The sequence below is a fragment of the Pelodiscus sinensis genome, chromosome 19 (genome assembly GCF_052426305.1).
Source record: "Pelodiscus sinensis isolate ZL-2025 chromosome 19, ASM5242630v1, whole genome shotgun sequence".
In the NCBI taxonomy this organism is placed as follows: domain Eukaryota; kingdom Metazoa; phylum Chordata; order Testudines; family Trionychidae; genus Pelodiscus; species Pelodiscus sinensis.
The window spans coordinates 19,245,393-19,269,140 of record NC_143070.1 but is presented as its reverse complement, the minus strand read 5'-3'; the positions used below and the strand labels follow the sequence as shown (position 1 = coordinate 19,269,140).

General features: G+C 50.5%; 1 protein-coding gene across 1 annotated transcript in view; it reads right to left on the bottom strand.

The window, feature by feature from the left end:
- LOC106731415 (uncharacterized) overlaps positions 1-22,999 on the bottom strand; it is a 58,156-nt gene extending 35,157 nt beyond the window's left edge. Inside the window, 7 exon segments of the mRNA XM_075913562.2 lie at positions 8,087-8,287; positions 14,889-14,948; positions 18,159-18,274; positions 19,271-19,293; positions 19,577-19,807; positions 20,113-20,208; positions 22,079-22,999. Of these exon segments, the coding sequence (XP_075769677.2) occupies positions 8,087-8,287; positions 14,889-14,948; positions 18,159-18,274; positions 19,271-19,293; positions 19,577-19,807; positions 20,113-20,208; positions 22,079-22,420 (1,069 nt within the window). The 5' untranslated portion in view covers positions 22,421-22,999.
- Positions 23,000-23,748: the final 749 nt, after the last annotated feature.

Genomic DNA, 23,748 nt, shown 5'->3' with positions numbered 1-23,748 from the left:
TTCTGTGGACTAAACAAATCCAAATCCCTCATCGTCTCCTCATAGGTCATGTGCTCCAGCCCCCTAATCATTTTGGTTGCCCTTCGCTGGACCCTCTCCAATGCATCCACATCCTGTTTATAGTGGGGGGCACAGAATTGGATGCAGTACTCCAGATGTGGCCTCATTAGTGCCGAATAAAGGGGAATAACTTCTGTAGATCTGGCAACGCTCCTCCTAATGCACCTAATATGCCATTAGCCTTCTTGGCTACAAGGCACTTTGTTGACTCATATCCAGCTTCTCATCTACTGTAATCCCCAGGTCCTTTTCTGCTGAATTACTACTTAGCCAGTCGGTCCCCAGCCTGTAACAATGCTTAGGATGCTTCCATCCCAAGTGCAGGACTCTGCACTTGTCCTTGTTGAACCTCATCAGATTTCTTTTGGCCCAATCCCTCAATTTGTCTAGTTCACTCTGGATCCTATTCCTACCCTCCAATATATCTACCTCTACCCTAAGCTTAGTGTCATCCGCAAACTTGCTGAGGGTGCAATCCATCCCCTCATCCAGGTCAATAATAAAGATACTGAACTAAACCAGCCCTAAAACCAATCCTTGGGGTCACTCTAGTTGAAACCGACTGCCAACCAGACGTCGAGCCATTGATCTCTACCTTTTGGGACTAACAATCTAGTCAGCTTTCTATCCACCTTACAGTCCATTTATCCAATCCATACTGCCTTAGCTTGCTGTCAAGAATACTGTGGGAAACCTGATCAAAAGCTTTGCTGAAGTCAAGGTACATCATATCCACCAACTTCCCCATGTTCGCAGAGCCAGTTACCTCATCATAGAAGGCAATGAGTTTGGTCTGGCATGACTTGCCCTTGGTGAATCCATGTTGACTATTCCTGATCACTTTCCCTTTTTCCAAGTGCTTCAAAATGGATTATTTGAGGATGCCCTCCATGATTTTTCTGTGGACTGAGGGAAGACTGACTGGTCTGTAGTTTCCTGGATTGTCCTTCTTCCCTTTTTTAAAGATGGGCACTACATTTGCCTTTTTTCAATCATCCAGGACCTCTCCTGATCTCCATGAGTTTTCAAAGATAATGGCCAAAGGCTCTGCAATGACATTTGCCAGCTCCCTCAATAACCTCGGATTCATTAAATCTGGACCAATGGATTTGTGTATGTCTAGCTTTTCTAAATAGTTCTTAACCTGTTCTTTCTCCACTGAGGGGTGCCCACCTCTTTCTCATACTGTGTTGCCTAGCGTAGTAGTCTTGGACCTGACCTTGTCTGTGAAGACAAAGGCAAAAAAAGCATTGAGGCCTTTAGTTTTTCCCACATCAACTGTCACCAGGGCTATGGCTACACTACGAACTTTTTCTGGAAGAGTAAATGCAAATGGAGCACTAATTTGCATATATCATGATCTCATTTGCATATTATCGTCCAATCCTTTTTGCGGAAAAGGTTTTTGCAGAAAAAGCACTGTGTAGATGGCGCATTTTTGCGCAAAAATCCCTTTTTGAGCAAGATCCCTTCTTCCTCAAAAATGGAGGATGGGATCTTGTGCAAAAATGGAGTTTTGCAGAAAAAGGCGCCATCTACACAGCACTTTTTGTGTGCAAAAACCTCTTCCACAAAAAGGATCAGAAGAGAATATGCAAATGAGTGTGAGATATGCAAATGAGTGCTTCATTTGCATTTCTACTTCCAGAAAAAGTATGTAGTATAGCCATAGTCTAAGTTACCTCCCTCATCCAGTAAGGGCTTCATCATCTCCGATTGCCCTCTTATTGCTAACATGCCTGTAGAAACCTTTCTTGTTACCCTTCACATTGCTTGCTAGCTGCAATTCCAATTGAGCTTTTGCTTTCCTGACTGCTCCCCTGCATTCTCGAGTAATATATTTATATTCCTGCCTAGTCATCTATACAAGTTTCCACTTCTTGTAAGCTTCCTTTTTGTGTTTGAGCTCACCAAGGATTTCCCTGCTAAGCCAAGCTGGTTGCCTAGCATATTTGCTTTTCTTACGGTGCATCGGGATGATTTCTTCCTGTGCCTTCAATAAAACTTGTTTAAAATACTGACAGCTCTCCTGGACTCCTTTACCCCTCATGTTAACATTCCAGGGGATCCTGCCCATCAGTTCTCTAAGGGAGTCAGAGTCTGCTTTTCTAAAGTTTCTCCTTTCTTCCTTTTGTCAGGATCCTGGAATCTATCATCTCATGATCACTGATGCCCAGGTTTTCACCCACCTCTACTCTCCTATTAGTTCATCCCTGTTTGTGAGCAACAGGTCAAGCTGAGCACAGCCCCTGGTCAGTTCCTCCAGCACTTGTACCAGGAAGTTATCCCCAACATTCTCCAAAAACTTCCTGGATTTTCTGTGTACTGCTGTATTTGTTTCCCAGCAGATGTCAGGGAGAACTAGGGCATATTATCTGGAAGCTTCTCTTATTTGTCTGAAGAAACCTTCATCTACCTCTGCTGCTTTGGTTCTACTCTGCTAGCAGCAGCAGCCTCCTTGTGTGGTTTCCCAGACTTTGTCTTGTGGCCAGCTTGGCCTGCCATTTGTTCCCCCCTTCAGCTGCGCAGAATCTACCATTCATGTTTCTGCAATTTTTGGATGCATTCCTCACATCTTCAGTCAGACCCCTTCTCAGATCATCATTTAGTCCTGGGAAGTTCCCCCTGTGATGTTATAGGATTAAAACATGGCCCTGTAAGTGATTGTGATACCAATATTGCATAATTGCAACAAACCCTGTGCAACGTGGGTCACTTGCAGTCTCAATGGGAACATTCTGATGTGGTGACTAAGATTATCTTATTTGTATATGGGCATCATTTTTGTACCTCAAGTTGTGAATATGGAACATACACCTGTATTTCAAATATGGTTGCTGCTGTGTCTGAATGGTGACAGCCTGCCTTTCTTACACAGGCAGTGCTCTGGTTGTGAGATATCCCTAGCAGCCAGCTCATGCAGTCTCTCGTGCACACATGCACACTATCTCATGCACACTCTTCCTCTTCTCCTGCTCATGTACGCCATCTGCGCAGAGCAGGGGAGGGAAGACAACAGGATTCAGGGACAGAGCCGGACAGCTTGCAGTGCCGTAAAGAGACAGCGTATTAAGTTTCCCTGAAACTTACCCAGCGCACAAACTGTCTGTTCCTCTCTCATGCAGGCACAGAGTCTGTCTCTCTCACACACACACACAACTTGAGTCTACCCAGGATGCCCCACACACACACACACACACACACACGAGCACACACAGTCTCTTGTTTCACACACCCAATGGTGACTTTTCAAAAGATGTATTTCATCTAGGTTTTTTATTTCTACTGGTGTATCAGTGCACACAACAACATGTATACCACACATGGCTGGAAGAAACAGAGGGAACCCTGCCATCCACATGCCAGAGAGCCATACAAGCCAGCGAAACAACTCTATTGGGTTTCTCCCATGCTCATCTCCAGACTATAGGCATATCCTAATGGGAGCATTTTAACCACAGGACAGAGGACTGCCCAATCTTTTGGAAGCATCCAGACACTTAAACCAGTGGTTTATTCTGTCATCAATTCAAACCCGATCCAAGGACATTGCAATGCGTATCTGTATTTGATTGCTTTCCTCATTTGTAACTTTTGCCTCTTTCTTTTCTCTTACAAATAAACCTTTAGATAGTAGATAGGAAAGAACTGACAACCATGTAATTTTGGGGTAGGTTGTAAGTTATTGACCTGGATATGTAGCTGGTCCTTTGGCATCAGAAGAATCCTTTGGTTAAACAAACTGGTTTTGAATCACCACTCATTAAGTCTTTTGTCTAGGTGTTTGAAATGAGCACTGGAATACTTAAGAAGACTGCATTTCTGACTGCTGGTTAGCCAGTGTGATGAGACAGAAGTTTACTTTTGTTGCTGGAGGGGTATATCTTATGGAAAAATAACCACTGGTTTGGGGATGGGCCTGCCCTATATCTTAGCAATGTGTCTTGAATTTGGCATTCCCAGTGTGACCCACTGAAGCACAGCGACACCCCTCCTAGCTGAGCCTCTCAGGATAACTTACTGGCATAAAAATACCCTGTGGGAGGTGGTTGGCTGGCCTGGCCAGGGCAGAGGCACATCTCTCCCTCAGCTTAGAGATGGGGAGGAGCAGGGAAGGCATGTGCCACACAGTGCTCCTGCAACTGCCCAGGGAACCAGAGACAACAACAGAACCCTGTGACTGGCTGCGCCCATAGAGTCCATGTTGAGTAGCGATGCTGAGCACCAATTCCTCAGAGCATGGAGATCCCACTTCTCCAGCAGCAGGGTGCACACAGCTGCCTCTGTCACAGGAGGAGCCACATACTGCCCAGGGGCTCTGCCCAGCTCATGGCAAGGACTTCCCAAAGCACGTGGTAAAGTTGTATGATCAGCTATTGCTGCCTGGAGATTGGTTAGTGGGCATCACACAGAGCCCTTCTGAGAACTTGGCCAGAGTGGGAGGAAGCTCTGGCTCAGGGGTGGGGAACCTAAAGTCATGGGGGTGGAAGCCCATCATTGGGGAAACTGCCCAGCACTCCTGCCCTCCACTGAACGCACCAGGCTGCCTGTGACCTGCCCTGGATGGCTGACTGAGGAAGTTAAAAGGCCATTTTTTAAGCCCAGCAGCAATAGTAGCTGAGTGCACAGGGCCACGGCATGGCTGCTTCGTTGCCTAAAAACATCCTGGAGGTGGAAAGATATGTGCCTCCCAGTCCAGATCGTTTCTGTCTCTGCAGTGAGTGCTAGGAGAAATGGGAAGAACTCTGGGTCCCGGACAAACACTGAGCCCATGTTTATCATCCACTTAAGAGGATATGTTGTGGCTCCTGCTTCATATATGCTTTGGAGAAAAGGATGAGAAAGTCATCAGTCATCTAGAAAAGGACCGCACTGCTCTTATGGCCCTGGAGCAGATGAGATAAGAGGCAAGAGTTTTCTACACCAGTCTTTTCTCTCTGGATTGACCAATCTCTGAGTGGCCCTGCGAGACTAGCTAGAGCAGGGGTGGGGAAACTCTTTTAGGTTGGGAACTGATGACCCACAGAAAAGTCAGTCGGGGGCCACATACAAGTGAGAAGCAAAAAAAGAAAACAAAAAACCCTCACTCATGTGGCCTCCAACTAAGAAGGGGAAAAACATTCCCCACATTCAACAGAGCGTAGTGCTGCCCACACTAGTAGACTGTGTGTGCTCCAGCCCAACGGTAGAACAACGGGGGGGGGGGGGGAGGGGATGAAGTGCTACCCCAGGCTCCCCAATGATGGGCTTCCACCCCCATGACTTTAGGTTCCCCACCCCTGAGCCAGAACTTCCTTCCACTCTGGCCAAGTTCTCAGAAGGGCTCTGTGTGATGCCCACTAACCAATCTCCAGGCAGCAATAGCTGATCATGCAACTTTACCACATGCGCTGGGAAGTCCTTGCCCCGGGCCTTGCCATGAGCTGGGCAGAGCCCCTGGGCAGTGTGTGGCTCCTCCTGTGACAGAGGCAGCTGTGTGCACCCTGCTGCTGGAGAAGTGGGACCTCCATGCTCTGAGGAATTGGTGCTCAGCATCGCTACTCAACATGGACTCTATGGGCACAGCCAGTCACAGAGCTGTGAAGCGCCAGTGTAAATATGCTCCCAGTCAATGACCTTCTGGATGATGGTTGGCAGGACTGGGTGGACCCCAGTGTGCTTGCCCAATATATAATGCAGCTGACCCAACATGTCCTCCAGAGACACACTGGCTGGACATGCAGTCTCCTCCTCGGGACAAGAAGCTCTGGGAGACCAGCCTGTGTTCCACCTTCATTCCACAGCCCAGCAGGAATTACAGTTGGTTGGGCTCTGTCATGGAGCACCGTTGTGTTGCCGACTCTGTTTTCAGCCTTCCCTGGTACTTGTTTGTTCTGGGCCAGAGGGAGACCCAGAGCCCAGGCCTTTCTGTATTTGGAGTGTGCCAGGGTTACAGCCCTTTTCTGTCTCCTCCAGAGCCCCTTGCTGAGACTCTTCCTGCACTTTTGCCTTCACATTTGTGCTTACTCACTGCCCTAGTGTAGCCCCACAAGTCTTCAGGCCTCTCCTCGGCGTCCTTCTTACTCTTGTAATAAAGGCCCACATGTCACTGCAGGACAAGCGCCAGGCAGAGGGTGTGTTCTGGGACTTGGGTCAGTACGATTGCATCTTGAGGCACGTTATTCCAAACCATCCTGCTCAGTGTCTAGTTACTGACACTCAGTCCTGATACCCAGTGTTGCTTAATTGAAAACAACTTGGGGGAAATCTGTCCAGAGGTTGTATGAAAGAATGTGGAGAACACTGGGCACGAATCTCTGGATGGGTAAAGTAAAATGGCCATGAAAAGTGTTTAGCCCAGTGCATATTTGTAGTTCATGTTTTTTTGGAATGATGAGTAAACATCCTCCAGTAAAATCACAAGGAGGGGAAGGGAGGCCTCAGCATAACAGTATTAACCAATGGCTGGGAAACAAAACAGGCCAGGCCTTGGCAGAATGGTAGCATACTAGGTACCAGCCAACCATCTAAGCACATTGCAGATGGGAAAAGAGGGTACAAAAACATATCGATCTCTGCAGTAACCGAACACACACACACACACACACACACACACACACACACACACACACACACACACACCTAAGAGATGGCAGAGGAACACACAGACCCTTGTGCACATCAGTGAAGAGATGAGGGGGATAATGGACACAGAGGTTTTGTTTAAACGAGCTGGTACAAGGATAAGGGGGGTAACAACACACAGAGTGCAATGTGCACCTTGTGTATGTCAATGTATGGAAGGAGGGGCCTGTTGGTGCTGGCTGAGGGGCAGCGTTCTGGTTGCTGACTGAGCCAGTACCATTATTGGGGTTAGACACATCTCACTGTACTTGTGTCTGGGGAGCTGGGACACTAGCACTCTGCTCCTTTGCCAATAAACCTGGCCAAGCGCCTTAGCCCCAAGTGGAGCCTGTGTCTTTCTTTGACAATGACCCTGAGCTGTGCTGCCTGGACAAGCCGCATGCTCTGCCAGTGCAGCTGGCATCAGAGCTCCAGAAAGAGCCGCCCTGAGTAGCCATAACACCACTCTGTGGCGCTAGCACCAATTCACATGGCACTGCAGCCACTGTGGAAGCAAAGATTATCAGTCAGAACAGCACTTGGGAACTCTGGTTTAAATCAGGCCTCCACTGTACAATGCGGGTGCTTATATGGAGCTGAGCAACTCCCATATTTCATGTATTTATCCTTCCCCAGCCCTGTGAAACAGTGACATACTGTAATAGCTATTACAGTGACAAAAGGCACAAACAGTCTAAGTAACTTGACCAAGGCCACACAGGAAGTCCACACAAAATGCTGTGCCTGACAAACATGAAGAGCTCTCCTCACATTTATCTACTACAGCAGCGTCTCTCAAACTGTGGGTACTGACCCCCGAGGGGGTCGAGAGCAACTAAGAGGCTGGTTGCAGCAATGGGGGGGGAGGTCACGGTATCATAAATTTGAGAACCCCTGTACTACAGAGCTACCTCCCACAGGACACTTGCAGAGCATGAACTGCCTCATCCACCCTCCCTCAGCTCCAGCCCCTCTCACCAGCATGTCCCAGAGATCACCCACAGGCAGGAGGAAAGGACTCTGGGGACTGCACCCTCCTTCCAGGGGCTCAGCACACTGGCACAAGGGGTACCCTGTGGACACTAATAGTAGCCTCACCCAACCCCACAATTCTGGTACCTGCCATTCCTGCCTGGACCATTCCGCTGACACTTCCCATCAAGGCAAAACATGGGCAAGATGGTGGGGAAGCACATTGAGACCTTGGCTGTGGGAAGAGCAGCACCATTGTTATGTCCCTGAATTTGGTTCCCTTGGGAGGGGGCGTGGAGGGGACAGTCTCTCACACACAAGCCAGGATTATTGGGGCTGATACTCCTGACACTGGAGAGGAGGGGGGCAATGAGGGACCCTGAACCAAATCCAACCCAGATGCTCCAGAGCCATCCCATCCTCTGATATCCAAGGGGACAGGAATCCTTACCCAGCCAGCTCACAGCCTCATAATTCTCCTGCATCACATCCCAGTAGAGGGCTCTCTGGCCCGGGTCCAGCAGAGCCCATTCCTCCTCAGAGAAATACACAGCCACCTCCTCGAAGGTCACCGGCTCCGCCACAGCCATTTCCTGTCCCTGGCTCTGCAAGCCATGGGCTGAGCTGGAACAAAACATGGGTTTTCTGCAGCCTGTCAGGGGGAGAAGGGCATTTGGAGACATTTCACAAGGGGCTTTAATTCTTCGGACACCCCCATTTTCACCAGACTCTTTCACATGCTAGAACAGGGGGTTGGCAACCCTTTCAAACCAAAGAACCAAACTAGATCAAAATTCAGAACATGTGGTCAACAAAGATGTATAAAAATGTCCAGGTGCAGGACTCAAAATATATTACTTAATATTATTTCTAATTGGCACAATGAGTAACAACAACAGTGTTTCATTTATGCATTTGCAGACTTTATTTAATGGGACTTTTACTGCTGCATCTGTTTGCACATTTCTTTGAAGTTTACATTATAACAGGTCAAAGCCAGTTTCACGCACATTTCAGGCTGTCTTCTGTCAATCATATGGCAGGGAGCACGGGGGTGCAGTAGCCAGGTTGGAGTTTATGATGGACTCAGAGTAGGTGTTCAGGTGTATGATGGGCCCGAGGCACAGGTTAGGGTGCGTGTGGGAGTACAGGAGTGTTAAGGCAGGGGGCTAGGGACATAGACATCCAGGAGTCGGGGTTGGGATGTATGAGGGGCTCAGGGCAGGAGGTTGGGCTGTGTGGGGTGGGAGGGAAGGCAGGGTGCTGGGGATGGGAAATAAGAGTATGTGGGGGAGCCCTGGGGCCAGATTACCTTACCTGGCTGGGGCTGGTCTGCTGCAGCCAGGCAGCAATGGCTGGACAAGGGGCCAGGCCAGGATCACCACAGTTGGATTGTGGCCTCCCCTATTATCTGGGCCACAGCAGGGGGAGGGGAGCAGCTGCCAGTCCTTTCTTTGGCAGATGGGGGCCCGACCGCAGGATTGGGGCTGTGGCCAGGACACAGTAGCCAGATGGGAGCTGGGCCCCAATGGGGCCTTTTTGGCCAGGCTGCCACAGGAGCAGCTGGATCATAGCCCAGCCCCAGCGCTGGCAGATGGAGCAAACCACCTGCCACATGGCCTGCCCCGGAAGTAGCCAGGCAGCCACCATACTGGAGCTGGAACTGCGGTAATGGTGGTTGACTCTGCCTGCATGTGCGGGCTCCTCAGCCCCAGTGCTGCCTCCTCCCACCACCGCCAGGCTCCGCAACACCCAACCTGCTGCCTGCCCTGTGGGAACAACCCATGGGAGCGCTGCTGTTACCATGGTGATTGCAAGCTCAGCAGGGCCTAAGTGAGGCAGACGCCCAATGGCGAGATGGACTTTCCCATGGCGGGCTGGCGTTCTTCCACTTGTAGCTCTGTGCGCGCGCATGTACGCGCCACTCTGAGCCAGAAGCCGAAGCTGGTGCTGCAGCCACAGGGCTGTGCGCCAACTGTGAGGCTTGAGCGGTAATGCAGGCTCGTCACTGTGTGGGGGCAGAGGAGGGGGCTGAGCTCAAGCCGAGGACCACCACGGAGGCGGCCATAGACGAACACCCTTTGAGAACCACTGCACTAGACTGAAGAGCCCTGGGGGATCCAGCACTTTCTCTCCATGAACAGCCCTTTTAGCAGGCAAATCCACTTTATCCAGCAGGGAAGAGCTACCTTGTCCAGTTCCTGAGTGACATTGTGCCATTCAAATCACAGCCCCGGGAAATGTCCCTGAAATGCCCCATCCTGGAAATGGGAACCACACCATATCTGCCCCACTGGCTGTTTTTGCAAACACTGAAGATGGCTCCCACTTCTCCCTGCCCTCCTGACTTCTACCCCCTCTTCTTCTCCCTTGTCCAGGTTTACCCTCTGCCAAGGGTTGGCAGGGCTGGATTAGGGATGTTAAGTAGCAATTAAATTTGCTAGTCGAGTAGTCAATGGAATTTCCGTCAACTACTTGACTAGTCGATAAGCACTTGTACCTTTCAAAGGTGGAACGCGGCGTGGAGTCCAGGGCCAGCGGAAAGTCCCGCTAACTCCAGGCTCCATGCTGAGCTTCTGCTTTGAAATGCACAATAGCCCCCACTGGGGACTCTTGTATATTTTAAAGCTGGCACAGTGTGGAGCCCTGGGTCAGTCCCCAGCTGATCCCGGGCTCCAAGCGGCTCTACCACTTTTAAGTACCCCCCTCTTCTCTCCTCCCCTTGCTGCCTCTGATAGTGGTACCAAGGGGGATGGGGAACAATTAGTCGACTAGTCCTTTACATCCATAAGCTGAATCCTGTTCTTAAGCCTGGTGCCTGCCCTGATTTGCCCTGGGCTGTTCTCCAGGTCCTGCCACTAGCTGTATGACCCCTCACACTCCATGGGGTTGGTTTGACCCCTGCACAGCCTCCCTCATCCGCGATTTTCTCCCAGCCCCTGAGCATGCTGTGGGCACAGGGGCAACAGCACATGGGCTGAGCAGCCCAGCTGCGTCTAGACTGGCAAGTTTTTCTGCAAAAGCAATTGCTTTTGCGCAAAAACTTGCCAGCTGTTTACACTGGCCACTTGATTTTGCGCAAAAGCACTGACGTTCTACTGTCTGAAATCAGTGCTACTTGCGCAAATGCTTTGACGTTCCCATTTGGGCAAAAGCCCTTTTCCGGAAATGTTTTTGCACAAGAGGGCCAGTGTAGACAGCTAAAAACTGTTTTGTGCAAAAAAGCCCCAATGGCGAAAATGGCAATCGGGGCTTTCTTGTGCAAAACTGCATCTAGATTGGCACGGACGCTCTTCCGCAAAAAGTGCTTTTGCAGAAAAGCGTTGTGCCAATCAAGACACTCTTTCCTGCAAATGCTTTTAACAGAAAACTTTTCTGTTAAAAGCATTTGCAGAAAATCATGCCAGTCTAGACGTAGCCCCCAAGTTTGCAGGGGCCTGCTCCAGCCCTGCCCTAGAGCAGATGGTGCCACTGGCTGGCCCAGCCCTTTGCCCATGGTCTGTATCACAGCTCAGCTTGGCTCTGGGAGGCAGCAGCAGCCAGGGCCTAGCCCAGGAAGCCCAACCCCACTGAGATACGGCTTGGCCAGGCAGCTCCCAGTCTGAGCTAAGCCCTGGTGCTGGTCCAGGACTGGAATCACTGACCCACTTTACACATGTGGTCTGGGCACCACTGCCCCAGACAGGTTTTCAGTGCATCCTACATCCCCTGTCACTGCCTCCTGCTAACACTCAGCAGGGAGCAGCTCCAGGCTCCCAATGGGGCACTAGCAACATGTGACCAGGCAGCCCTGCTCCACAGCAGCACCCTGCTTGGGGAGTCACTGGCTCCTGCCCCAGCCTGCCCTGGTCTCCACGGGCTGCCCTGGGCCCCATAGCCTGTGCTGGGCAACACGTCCTTGGGGCTGCTCCTGTCCAGCTTCAGCATGCAGCGCCCCGGAACTAAAAGGTTACCTCCACCCACACTACAAGAGGGTGGGACTGGGGCTGCTCCACAGATCGGGAAAGGGCAGCCAAGTCACATGCTGCTGCCCCCACCTCAAGAGCCTGGGCTGAACCACTGGTGTGTACAGAGTGGCCTGCAGGTGAGGGCATGAGCAGGGAGGGTCCCTGTTACCCAGTGAAATCACTAGGGGCTGGGTTAAGTGGGGGAATCTCAGGCCAGGGCATCGCAGAGGCGGCTGTGAGCAGCGAGAGAGGAAGCCTGGTGAGAGTGGCAGACTATAGCAGCAGGCCGCAGCAGCAGAGACCTTACCGATTGCCCTTCTCTCCCTTTCAGGGGCCAGAGGGGTGCCCATGGGAAAGCACCTCTGAGCCCGTGCTGGCCAAGGACTGAAGCAAGGGACACTGCCAGACTATGTCTATACTCACGGCTTCTTGCGCAAGTATGGCCGTTGTTGTGCAAGAATCCGCAGAACGTCCACACTGCCTGCCTGCTCTTGAGCAAGGAAATTTACAGTACTGCATGGTAAGAAAGGGCTTCTTGCGCAAGAGCTAGGCTCTTTTTTTAAACAGGTGTAAGCTCTCTTGCACAGGAGCTCTTGTGCAAGAAGGCAGTGTGGACACTCAGCAGGGATTTCTTGTGCAAGAAACTCCTATGGCTAAAACAGCCATCACAGTTTTCTTGCACAAGAGAGCATCCTCACTGCCATGGATGCTCTTGCGCAAAAGCACAGCTTGCACATGGCAGTGTGAACGTTTTCTTGCACAAGACTTCTTGCATAAGAACCCTTGAGCAAGATGTCCTTGCTCAAGAAGCCACCAGTGTAGACATAGCCCCAGTGAACTGTGGGTCAGACACTTGCTTATAGCTACGAGCCTTGCAATGGGGATGTGGTGTTTCCTCTAAATTGATGCTCGGTTCCTTTTCCCTTTTAATCAAAGTTTTCTTTTGTTACACTCAGACTCAGAGCTTATGTTGGGGAAGTACTGCCTCTTACGGTAGAGCAACACAGCCTAGGTGACAGGATGCCTAACATAGTGAATGCTACTGCTTCATGCTTCAGAAGTTAAAGTAGGAAAAGAACAAGTTAAAAATGACTTAGAGAAAAGTTAGATGTCTTCAAGTCACCAGGGCCTGATGAAATATACCCCAGAATACCCACGGAGCTGATACAGGACTTATCTGAACCATCAGCTATCATCTTTGAAAGGTTGTGGAAATTGGGAGAGATTCCAGAAGATTGGAAATGGGTAATATAGTGCCCCTCTATAAAAAGGGGAAATAAGAACAACCCAAGAAACTACAGACCATCTGCCTAACTGCTGAACCAGAAAGATAATGGAGCAAATGATTGAGGAATTCCTCTGTAAACATCTGAAAGATAATAAGGTGACAGGTAAAGAACAAATCATGTCAAACCAGTCTGATAGCTTTCTTTGATAGGATAACAAGTCTTGTGGATAAGGGAGATGCGGTGGACATGGTATACCTAGATTTAGTAAAGCATTTGATATGGTCTCACATGACCTTCCTATAAATGAACTAGGGAAATACAACCTAGATGGGGCTACTATAAGGTAGGTGCATAACTGATTGGATAACTGTTCTCAAAGACTAGTTAATAATTCACAGTCATGCTGGAAGGGTATAACACATAGGATTCCTCAAAGGTCAATTTTGGGACCGGTTCTGTTCAATATCTTTGTCAACAATTTAGATGATGGCACGGAGAGTACACTTATAAAGCATGCAAATGATACCAAGCAGGGAGGATTTGAAAGTGATTTGGAGGATAGAAGCATAATTCAAAATGATCTGGACAAAATGAAGAAATGGCCTAAGGTAAATGGGATGAAGTTTAATAAAGGACAAATGCCAAGTACTCCATTTAGGAAGGAACAATCAGTTTCACACATACAGAATAGGAAGCGACTGTCTAGGAAAGAGTACTGCAGAAAGGGATCTAGGGGTCATAGCAGACCACAATGTAAATATGAGTCAAGAATGTGACACTTGTAAAAAAAGAAAATATAACTCTGAGATGCAATAACAGGAGTATTGTGAGCAATACATTCTTCCACTCTACTTTGTGCTGATTAGGCCTCAATTGGAGTATGGTGTCCAGTTCTGGGCACCAAATTTCAGGAAAGATGTGGCAAAATTGGAGAGGGTCCAGAGAAGAACAACAAGAATGATTAAAGGTCTAGAGAACATGAGCTATGAGGGAAGACTGAAAGAACTGGGTTTGTTTAGTTTAGAAAAGAGAAGAAAGAGGGGATAGGATAGCAGTTTTCAAGTATCTAAAAGGGTGTAACAAGAAAGAGGGAGAGAATTTTCTCTCCTTGGCCTCTGATGATAGGACAAGAAGCAATGGGCTTACACTACAGCAAGGGAGATTCAGGTTAGACATTAGGAAAAACTTTCTGTCAAGCTGGTTAAACACTGGAATAAATTGCCTAGGGTGAGTGTGAGATATTTAAGAGCAGGTTATACAAAACATGTCAAGGATGAGATGGTGCTTGGTCCTGCCATGAGGGCAGGACACCTGACATAGTGAGCTCTCAAGATCCCTTCCAGTTCTAGTGTTCTATGATTCTAGAGGCTGGTGCTGATCATCTGAAAAGCTCCAGGCTGACCAAGACTTGCTGTTTGGAGGGGCAACATGGCTGCCTTCCCCCAAACTATGTCCATGTTAAAAAGCAAGGGGAGGCATGGTCAGTGTTCCTTCTAATTTTTATGTCCATGACTTCCTGTGTACCAATATGGAGGTGAGGTATATCAGAACAAAAGTCATTCCACCATGGAAAGTGTGGGCAGGGTTGAGGCTGAGGGTTTGGGGTGAGGGCTCAGCTCTATATGGGAGCTCCAGGTTGGAGCAGGTAGGCAGGGTGCAGGTGGGTGTGAAGGCATTGGCTGGGGGTGCGGGCTCTGGAATGGGGTTGATGTGTGTCAGGTGTAGGAGGGGGCTCCAGGCTAGGGGGAAAGGCTGAGGGTTTTGAAATGCGAGAGGGAGCTGCAAGCCAAGGCAAGGAGTGGGCTCTGGGGATGAGGGACTTGGGATGCATGAGGGGGCTCAAGTTTTGGGGAGGGGCTCTAGACTGGGGCTGTGGGCTTTGTGGTGCGGCTCAGGATGAGGAGTTGGGGGGAGAGCAGGAAGTGGCCCCCAGGCTGGAAGAAGCTCAGAGAAGGGAGGAGGTTGTGGATCTTGCTTACATGGCTGGCTGCCCGGTGCCTGCATGTCCTGAGGCAAAGCATTGCACCCCAGCAGGTCTGGCTCAGAGGATGAGGTACGAGTCTCTGAGGCAACTCACCCAGTCTGTGCACTCCTCGAGGTTCCCTTCTTTGTGCCCCCAGTGCACACAGCAGAGCATCTGGACGGGGAAGGAGAAAAGAGAGGATATTTCAAGTTGGCATTGAGAGCAGAGAGAGCTGGGATTTAATTGTAACACTCAGGTGTTTAATATGATAAGGTCTGAAACCTTCTGTTTCCTCTCTCACTGAGGTCTCTCTCAGCAGTGGAAGCAACATCCCTGCTGCCTCACATCTGTCCCAATACAGACAAGCTGTAAATGAGAATTAATCTTCCCCTCTGTGTGGCAGCACAGCTTAATGATTAATCAGCCCTGCCCAGTCAGAGGCTCAGGGCTCATTTCATAGAGCTGACTGATTGGGGCTGATTAATCTCTCAGACTACAGGAAACACTGGCTTAGACTCAGATCCTGAAAAGACACAGGCATCAAAGTAACTCAGGCTGCATCTACAGTGGTGTGATTTTGCACAAATACTTTTAACAGAAAAATTTTTCCGTTAGAAGTATTTGCACAAGAGAGCATCTACACTGGCATGTGCTTTAGCACAAAAGATGTGCTTTTAGCCATCGGGTTTTCTTGCGCAAGAAATTAATATTGCCTGTCTACACAGGCCTCTTGCACAAGAATACTTGCACAAGAGGGCTTATCCCTGAGCGGGAGTGTCAGAGTATTTGTGCAAGAAGCACTGATTTTGTATATTACAACATCAGTGTTCTTGTGCAAATACTCATGGCCAGTGTAGACAGGTGGCAAGATTTTGCGCAAAATCTTGCCAATGTAGACACAGCCTCAGTGTCTCTACTACAATGAGCAGCACAATGGGGCCTTGTTCTCTAAAGGCAGCAATAGGAATAAGGACAAAATCATTTTATCCCTGTGGAAACTGAGGCAAGGGGAGGTTGGCTCCATGGGCCAAAGCAAGGAGGGGAGACCATTTGTGACCCCACTGGTCAGGGGCTGATGCAGAGTTTGACTCAGGCTGTTCTGATGCCAGCCAGAGTCACATCCCTGTTACAATAGCCCTGTGTGCCTGAGCCAGGGGCCCAACTTTACACTGCCCACATCCTTCTGTCCCTCCCGCATCCCTGCCCCATACCCAGCCCTCTCAGGGACACACCTTAGGCCTGTCGCTACTGTGCTGGAGGGATCCCTCACTGAGTGGGAGGGGCTTTCTCCTTCCCTGCAGCCCATTAGCCCAAATTGGCTGCCAGAGAGGCCTGGAGCTCAGGGAGGGGCTGGGCCCAACTCTAACAAGTGGCCTTTAATTGAGAGGCTAGATTTGGGGTGTTACCCTTTAGGCCCCAGGGCCTGGTTCTCAGAAGGGCTGAGCCCTGGCAGCTCTCACTGACTCCACCTGTGGCTGTGGAGGTTGCCCAGACCTGGGGTACCAGCCCTGCAGCTCTCTGGTTAGGAGAGAAATGCAAGTGCCCAAATGAAGGGATTTTGCTGAATTTGGGCCTGAATGTTGTGACTTTTAGTAAGTCAGGAATTGTGAGGCACCCTGATGCCTGGGCCCTGCTACATCTGCTCCACATCTCTGTTTTCCATTAGTTATTATGTTAGGGTACGTCTACGAACTGGAGGACTTTACTCCAACTTCTGTAACTCTCATTTCACGAGGAATAAGGGAAGTCGAAGGAAGAGGGTCCTTCCTTTGACTTCCTGCTGTGTACACAGTGGCAAAGGCCGAATTAAGCTCTTTCAACTTCAGCTATGCAATTGACGTAGCTAAAGTTGCGTAGCTTAATTTGACTTTTGCTCTGCAGTATAGACGTGCCCTTTAGGATTGAGAATTGGTATAAGCATCATTTTTTTGGGAAACCAAGAGTCTGCATTTTTATGTGTTTACAGAAAACAGACATTAAGTGCTCTGCCTGGGAGCAGTTAGCAAAGTCCAGAGACACCCCTGCAGAGAAGTGACCTGTGCACCTCAGACTATGCTGCGTGGAAACAAATGAATCAGAAATGAGAATAACTTGAAAATCGCCTGGACAGCAGAACCCCTGGCAATTAAAAAGTTCACGCGTGTGCAGTGTGTGAGTTATACAAGATACGTATTGTTCATACCACTCAATGGTGATTGGAAGAGAACTAAGCAGTATATAATCTGGCTGCGCATAACGCATCAGACACTGAAAGGAGCAGTCAAAACATCATAGGAGAAATGCATCATGACCTGTCTCAATCAAGATATGGGCTGGCTAGGACACTACCTACTTCATAACCACTGAAGGCGCTAACAGCTGTGGTATCCTTCCCGCCTTAGCATCTATCTATTTACTTTGATCTGCTTAGGTTTAAGTACCCATTCTCCAGATACTTAATGATGCCCTGGCTCTCACCCCCCTTCCTTTTTCCTTTTTTTCTTTTTCTCTCCCCTCTCCTTCCCCTCTCCTATTTATTTTGAGTTTTCATATCCCCTACTCATAACTCCGGTCATCTGAAGAAGTGGGCTGTGCCCACGAAAGTTCATGATACCATGTACATGGTTTGTTAGTCTATAAAGTGCTACCAGACCATTTGTTGTTTTTTTCTGTATAGGTATGTCTACACTAGCCCCCTAGTTCGATTTAGGGAGGCTAATGAGGCTGACCGAAATTGCTAATGAAGCACAGGATTTAAATATCCCACGCTTCATTAACATGTTCTTGAGCGGTCGCCATTTGACTAGCCCTAAATAACTGCCCGCGTCTACACGCAGCAGTGAAACGGGATTCCAAATTAAAGCCCTAAATCAAATTAGCTGTTATTCCTCCTGGAATGAGGTTTACCAGCTAATTCGATTTAGGGCTTTTAATTTGGAATCCCGTTTCACTGCCATGTGTAGACGCGGGCAGTTACTTCAGGCTAGTCAATTTCTAAAATGGCGACCATGCTAATGAAGTGTGGATACTTAAATCCCGCACTTCATTAGCAATTTCGGTCACCCTCATTAGCCTCCCTAGATTGAACTAGGGAGCTAGTGTAGACATACCCTAACAGACTAACTCGGCTATCCCCTGAAGCTCCTGTCTATGCTCCAGGAGCAGTATTTCTTTCTGTGTGTCTGTAATTTCTTACTAATGGTCACTGTCATGACAAAGCCGGCTTTTAGCACAAATAAGGGGTTCCATTATTCTACCTGAGTATCTTTGACTGAAAGTGTGCACCATTCTCACCACACAGTTAAATAGAAGCTTCATCTAACTATGAACCAAATGACCAGCATCATTCTCTTTCCATGCTCTCATGCTTCACTCACTTTCCCCTCTTCCATCCCTTCTAAGTACCTTTGAACTCCCTCAGAGTCTCCGACAGCACAATTGTTTTCTGGGAGAAACCACTGACTCGCTCTTCCAGTTCAGGAGAAATCTCCTCTGGCTGCTGGAACTGCTGCTTCCCACACCTGGACAGAAACAATGTCACATGATGACACTGCATTAAGTGATTCCATTCTTAAGTTCCTGCTGGTGAGTCGCTGCTCTGATGGGCCTGGAGTTAGAATCCTTCCAATTCTCCCAGACTGAGCAGGAGCAGCACAGCCCATGGCCGTGCAACATTCCCCTCAAAGTACCCATCAATATACCTGAAAACTGTCCTGCAGAGACCAGCTATGGGGATGAAAGGGGAATTGAGTCTCCATGGCCAACTTACTCCTTGGCCTCCAGGCACTGAGGGACAGGAGATTTCCAGGTGAAGTGCTATAGAAATCTGCCCACTAGGAACTAGGCAGAGGGTATGTCTACACAGAAGCGCTATTTTGGAATAAGTGACATTATTTCAAAATAACACAGTGCACGTCTATACAGCAAACCATTATTTCAAAATACTGTCAAGCTGGAGGACTTCTAGCTCTGACTCCTGTAACCCTCATTTCATGAGGAGTAAGGGTCATTGAAGGAAGAGTGTCCTTCCTTCCCCTTCCTGCTGCGTAGACTGAAAGTGTGCACCATTAAGCTACTTCAACTTCAGCTACGCAATTGACGTAGCTGAAGTTATGTAGCTTAATTCAACTTTTGCCCTGCAGTGTAGATGTGCCCTGAGACACCAACTCCCCCTTCCCCAGCTCATGCCCCACAGGTCTCCGAACAGCCCTCGGGGGGCAAGACCCTTGACCCCAGCTGCCTTGGGCTGAATGGTGCCCAGTGCCCAGCAGTGACAGGCCCATATTCCATCTCAGTCCTGAGGCAGCCAGTCCTCAGGGAGGTGACAGCTCTAGGAATTCCAGAGTTTTCTGTGCAAGGGTGAGACCCTCAGGCTGAAGTTCATCAGAGAGATTTGTGCCCAGTCTGTGACCTTCCCCTCACATCTGGCTGTAGAGCCTTGGGTGGATGCGGTGCTAACATCAGCTCCAAGCTCTTTCCCAGCACTGTGCAGTGAAAGGAGAGTGAGAGCCACCTACCTGCTCAAGGTGCTTCTGACATCCTAGAGGGGAGACAGAAAAGAATCTCAGCCCCATCAGACACACACGCAGGACCCCAGGGAAGGGATTTTGCAAACATGGGGAAGAGAGGCCCTGCCCTGGGCCCAGGGCTGTGGATTCCCTGAGCAAATGGGGCTTTGCCATCTCTGATAGCTCTGTACCTGTAACTCTGCAGAGCACAACAATCACTCACATGTCAGATCTAACGGCTGGACCCCAGCGCTTGTGATTCAGGAGCCTCCCTTCCCTGTGTGTGGAGCTGGGATGTTTTTCCCTCAGTCTCACCTGCAGGAATTCACTCGCTGGCTTCTGGCACTTCCCCTCCAGCTCACTGATCCGCTCACTGAGACAAGAAATCAGCACGGAGAGTTTCCTGACAATGTCAGTCTGGAGCCTTCCAATCTCCTTGTCCAGCTTCTCCAGCTGGGCCAGCAGAAGTCGCTCTTGTTCCTCCAGGAACTGCCGCAGCTGCTGAAACTGAGCCACAATCTTCTGCCTCTCGGCTTGTGTCTGTTTCTGTACGAAAACAGGGAAAGGGCTGGTCAGGGACATGGATGAAGCGTGGGGAGCTGAGTGCGCAGCAGGGAGAACTTCTTGGAAAATCCTAAAATTTCTGACATTTGACTCTCCCTTGTGGGCAGTAGGCAGAGGCATCTCTCCCAGCTTCCCCTTTGGCCTGTGCTCCTCTGAAAGGGATGTTTTCATGTCTGTCACGAGCAGCATGTTCTTTTATTCATGGACTCTGGAAATTCAGACCCAGAACAGCAGGAGGCAGCATTCCCATTGCTAGTCCCTGCGGATTCATAACCACAGGCACCTACCAGATACTTTTGGCATTTCCCCTCGCCTGTTGCTTTCCATCCCAGCAGCTTTTCTCTCTCTTCCCTCAGAGTCTTCAAATGGGCTTGAATTTTTTTCTAAAGAAACAGAAATGAATTGGGTGGTTTCATTGTGACAGTGAGAGGGGTGTGAAACTGGGGTTTTTTTTCCCCACTAAAACCCATGATAACTGTTCTTCCCAATCTTTTTGTGATATCAGGGTCCCCAAGAAGATGAAATTTTATTAATACAGACTGGGAATGTGTCATAGAGTAACTTGTTACACATTCAAGCTCAGGTATTTTAGTAATTAAAAACTAAATTGCAATTATCACCATGCTTTATTGGTATATATGGATTGTTTAGTGGTACAGTGTATAACAGGGCATTGGAGACCCATGGGATAAGCAATACACTCATGTTTGAGAGGGTTTAATTTGCAGTGATTGGACAGAGCTCGTCTAAGCACCAGGGCAAACCACATGAAATTCAGGGAGGCAATGTGTCTGGAGCTGCACAGCTCCAGTTTGTGGAGTTCTGTCCCTTTTCAGAAGCAACTCAGCACTGGACACGGTTTCATCTAGTGAAAAAGAGACAGGAGGAGATTGAGGATGCAGGAGGACACCTGTGAGGGTGAGGGGCCAGGAGTGGGGGTGGCTATTCCCTGCAGATTGACATAGGTGGGGTGCACTGACAAAGGCTGACCAACTGGGGTGCAGCTGGGCCCAGGCAGGCAGACATGGGGATGTTCTGTATTCGAGGAATGCCTCAGTGACCCTCCCCCCAAATTAAACATCCTGATTCCGTTAAGTATGGTGGGGGCTTGCCCCAGTGCTGCTCTAAATGCTTGCAGCAGCAATGCCCACTGTCCCAGGCCCTGGTGCAGCTCTCAGCAGAAGTGCATTCTGGGAGATTCCCAAAGCCTGCCTGGTGGGACTAACTGAACCATGTTGGCTTGTCTGTGTGCCCACATACCCACTAGCACTGGTCAGACCAGTACCAGGAAGCTCCAGCCTGGGGTTAGTTTTGCTCCAATCCAGTCTGATCCCTGTGGCACCCCCAGAGCCCCTGTTGTGAGTGGACTCAAAGAGCTCGGGGTCCCACACAGTGTCCAGCCTAGTGACCTGGTCTAGTGCAGGCCGCTGCATCTGAGTTTAACCCCTCACGGAGCAGCCCAGGAGTTCAGCATCCCAGTGAGAATCCTCCCCTCCCTGCTGGGCCTAGAGCTCTCAACATGTCTTTCCCTCCTAAGAGCCTTGATACATCGGCTACGTCTACACTGGCCCCTTTTCCGGAAGGGGCATGTAAATTTCACGAGTCGTCGTAGGGAAATCCGCGGGGGATTTAAATATCCCCCGCGGCATTTAAATAAAAATGTCCGCCGCTTTTTTCCGGCTTTTAAAAAAGCCGGAAAAGAGCGTCTAGACTGGCCCCGATCCTCCGGAAAAAGCGCCCTTTTCCGGAGGGTCTTATTCCTACTTCAAAGGAGGATCGGGGCCAGTGTAGACGCTCTTTTCCGGCTTTTCTAAAAACCGGAAAAAAGCGGCGGACATTTTTATTTAAATGCCGCGGGGGATATTTAAATCCCCCGCGGATTTCCCTATTACGATAGCTGAAATTAACATGCCCCTTCCGGAAAAGGGGCCAGTGTAGACGTAGCCTTTGTGATTTACACTTCACTGATGGTTAACACCTTCCCTTGTGTAAAAAGCTCCCTCACTTCTCCAGTGGGAGCTGGGTTTGAAAAGGGTTCAGCATCTCAGGGAAAACTTTCCTTCATCTGATATCTGTAAAGACTTGATATTTAGCCAGCGAGGTAGAGCATTTCTTTTGTTACAGCTTCTCCCTACCAGTAAGGCTTTGCAGAGCTGACTGATGAGTCAAGATGGACCAGGGAACAGTCAGGGAAATTAGCCTGTCATTAAAATCTAAAGTAATTACCCAGTAGACAGGGCAGCAGTTCCCTACCTTGTACTGCTGGGCAGCTTCCTGTATGGGCACCACCCTGTGCGCACGGTGTGTCCGGGACTCTTTGCAGATCACACAGATGGGGGCTTGATCTTCCACACAAAACAGCTTCAGCGCCTCCTGGTGCTCCCCACACACCCCGCCCCACTGCAGACTCAGCCGCTGGGCTATTGCCACCACGTTAGCCAGCTGCCTACTGGGCTGGACGGCTCCCTGCTGCACAGGGCCCCTGCATCCACTGTTGTGCCCACGCTGCAGAGTGAGAGGGGCCGTGAAATCCTCTAGGAAGATCCTGTCGGTCGCTTCCTGCAGGAGACGTCCCAATGGACTCCCTGAGGCCATTGCTGCCTCTGGGCTGGGAACAGGCTCCGCCTAAGCCGCGCCTCCAGCAGGCAGGGGGCTGTTTGGCTTCCTGGAGCTGACTCGGGCTGTTTGCTGGGTGGGAAAGGACAAATGGGAGACATCGCAGCCCCAGAGGCTTCGGCGAGAAACGTCCCACCCGGAATCCGCCTGGCTGCAGATCGGCTCCCAGAGCTGCGTGTGTGCAGATACCAGCTGGGCATGTCGAATAGTGATAGAGATGCAGCCGTGTTCGTCTGGTCTAGTGGAGTATGCGCGCGCGCGTGTATCCGCTCAGCCGCTCCCAGCTGCGCAAGTTTTGTCATGTTCAGGTTTCACAGTTGTGCGAAGTGGCCGGGGGAGGCGCAGGCCGAATTTGGCGCAGGCAATGCTTATGCAGCCACTGAGGGACTACAACTGAGACCCGTGTCACTGAAACACGTCTCACCCGCGGGGCCCTCCGGGCTGCAGGGGCAGAGGGGAAGTGCATTTATTGAAACACAAACTGTCAATATGGGTCGCAAAACAAACTCAGAGGAAAGGCGCGTTGGAGTCCAGTCGGGACCCGCACCCAGAGCCCCCACCTCGGCCCCACCCCCAGAGATGTGACACTCCGCCCCCCCCCCCGAGTTGCCCTGGCCGGGCAGACTGCGGGGGGAGGGGGACGCGCCTCGGTTTGCTGGGGCTACTCCGGCCCCGCACCTGCAGCCTGCGGCGCCGCCCGGCCCGGGGAGCCCGAGCCCGCTGGGCTGGGGCGTGGCCAGGCACCTTCCGGTCTCAGCTGAGCCCTGGCGCTGGCTCCCGACCGGAGTCACTGGCCCGCTGCGCACGCGCGGTCTGACGCCCTCATTCCGCTCTGCCCCGCCCCGGCCGGGTTCTTAGTGCGCTCCCCCCCCGCCAGTCGCTCCCTGTCCTTGCTCAGGCCCCGCTGCGGTTGGTCCTGAGCAGTCCCTGGGCGGAACCCAACAACGTCTCGCGCCGCGCACAAACACAAGACGGGTGCGGCCCCTGCTAGCGTCACTGCGCACGCGCCGCGCGAGCTCTGAGGGAGCTGTTTGTATTGTTACGCGCTGCGCTGCTGCTTCCGTTTCCGGTAAGCGAGGTAAGCTGAGGAGGCGGCGGCGGCGGCGGCTCTGGGGGGCCGGGGCAGAGGAGCGTTGGGGTGGGTGGAGGCTAGTGACGGGTGATATCGGGGGGCGCTGAGGGAGCAGCGCGGGGAGGTTTTGCCCTGGGACCCAAATCTCTGGCCGCGGGGAGGGGGGCGGCTCTTTGTCACGCGGGCGGGGGGGGGGGGGGGGAGGAGTCAGGTCACGTGACAACGACCCCAGCCT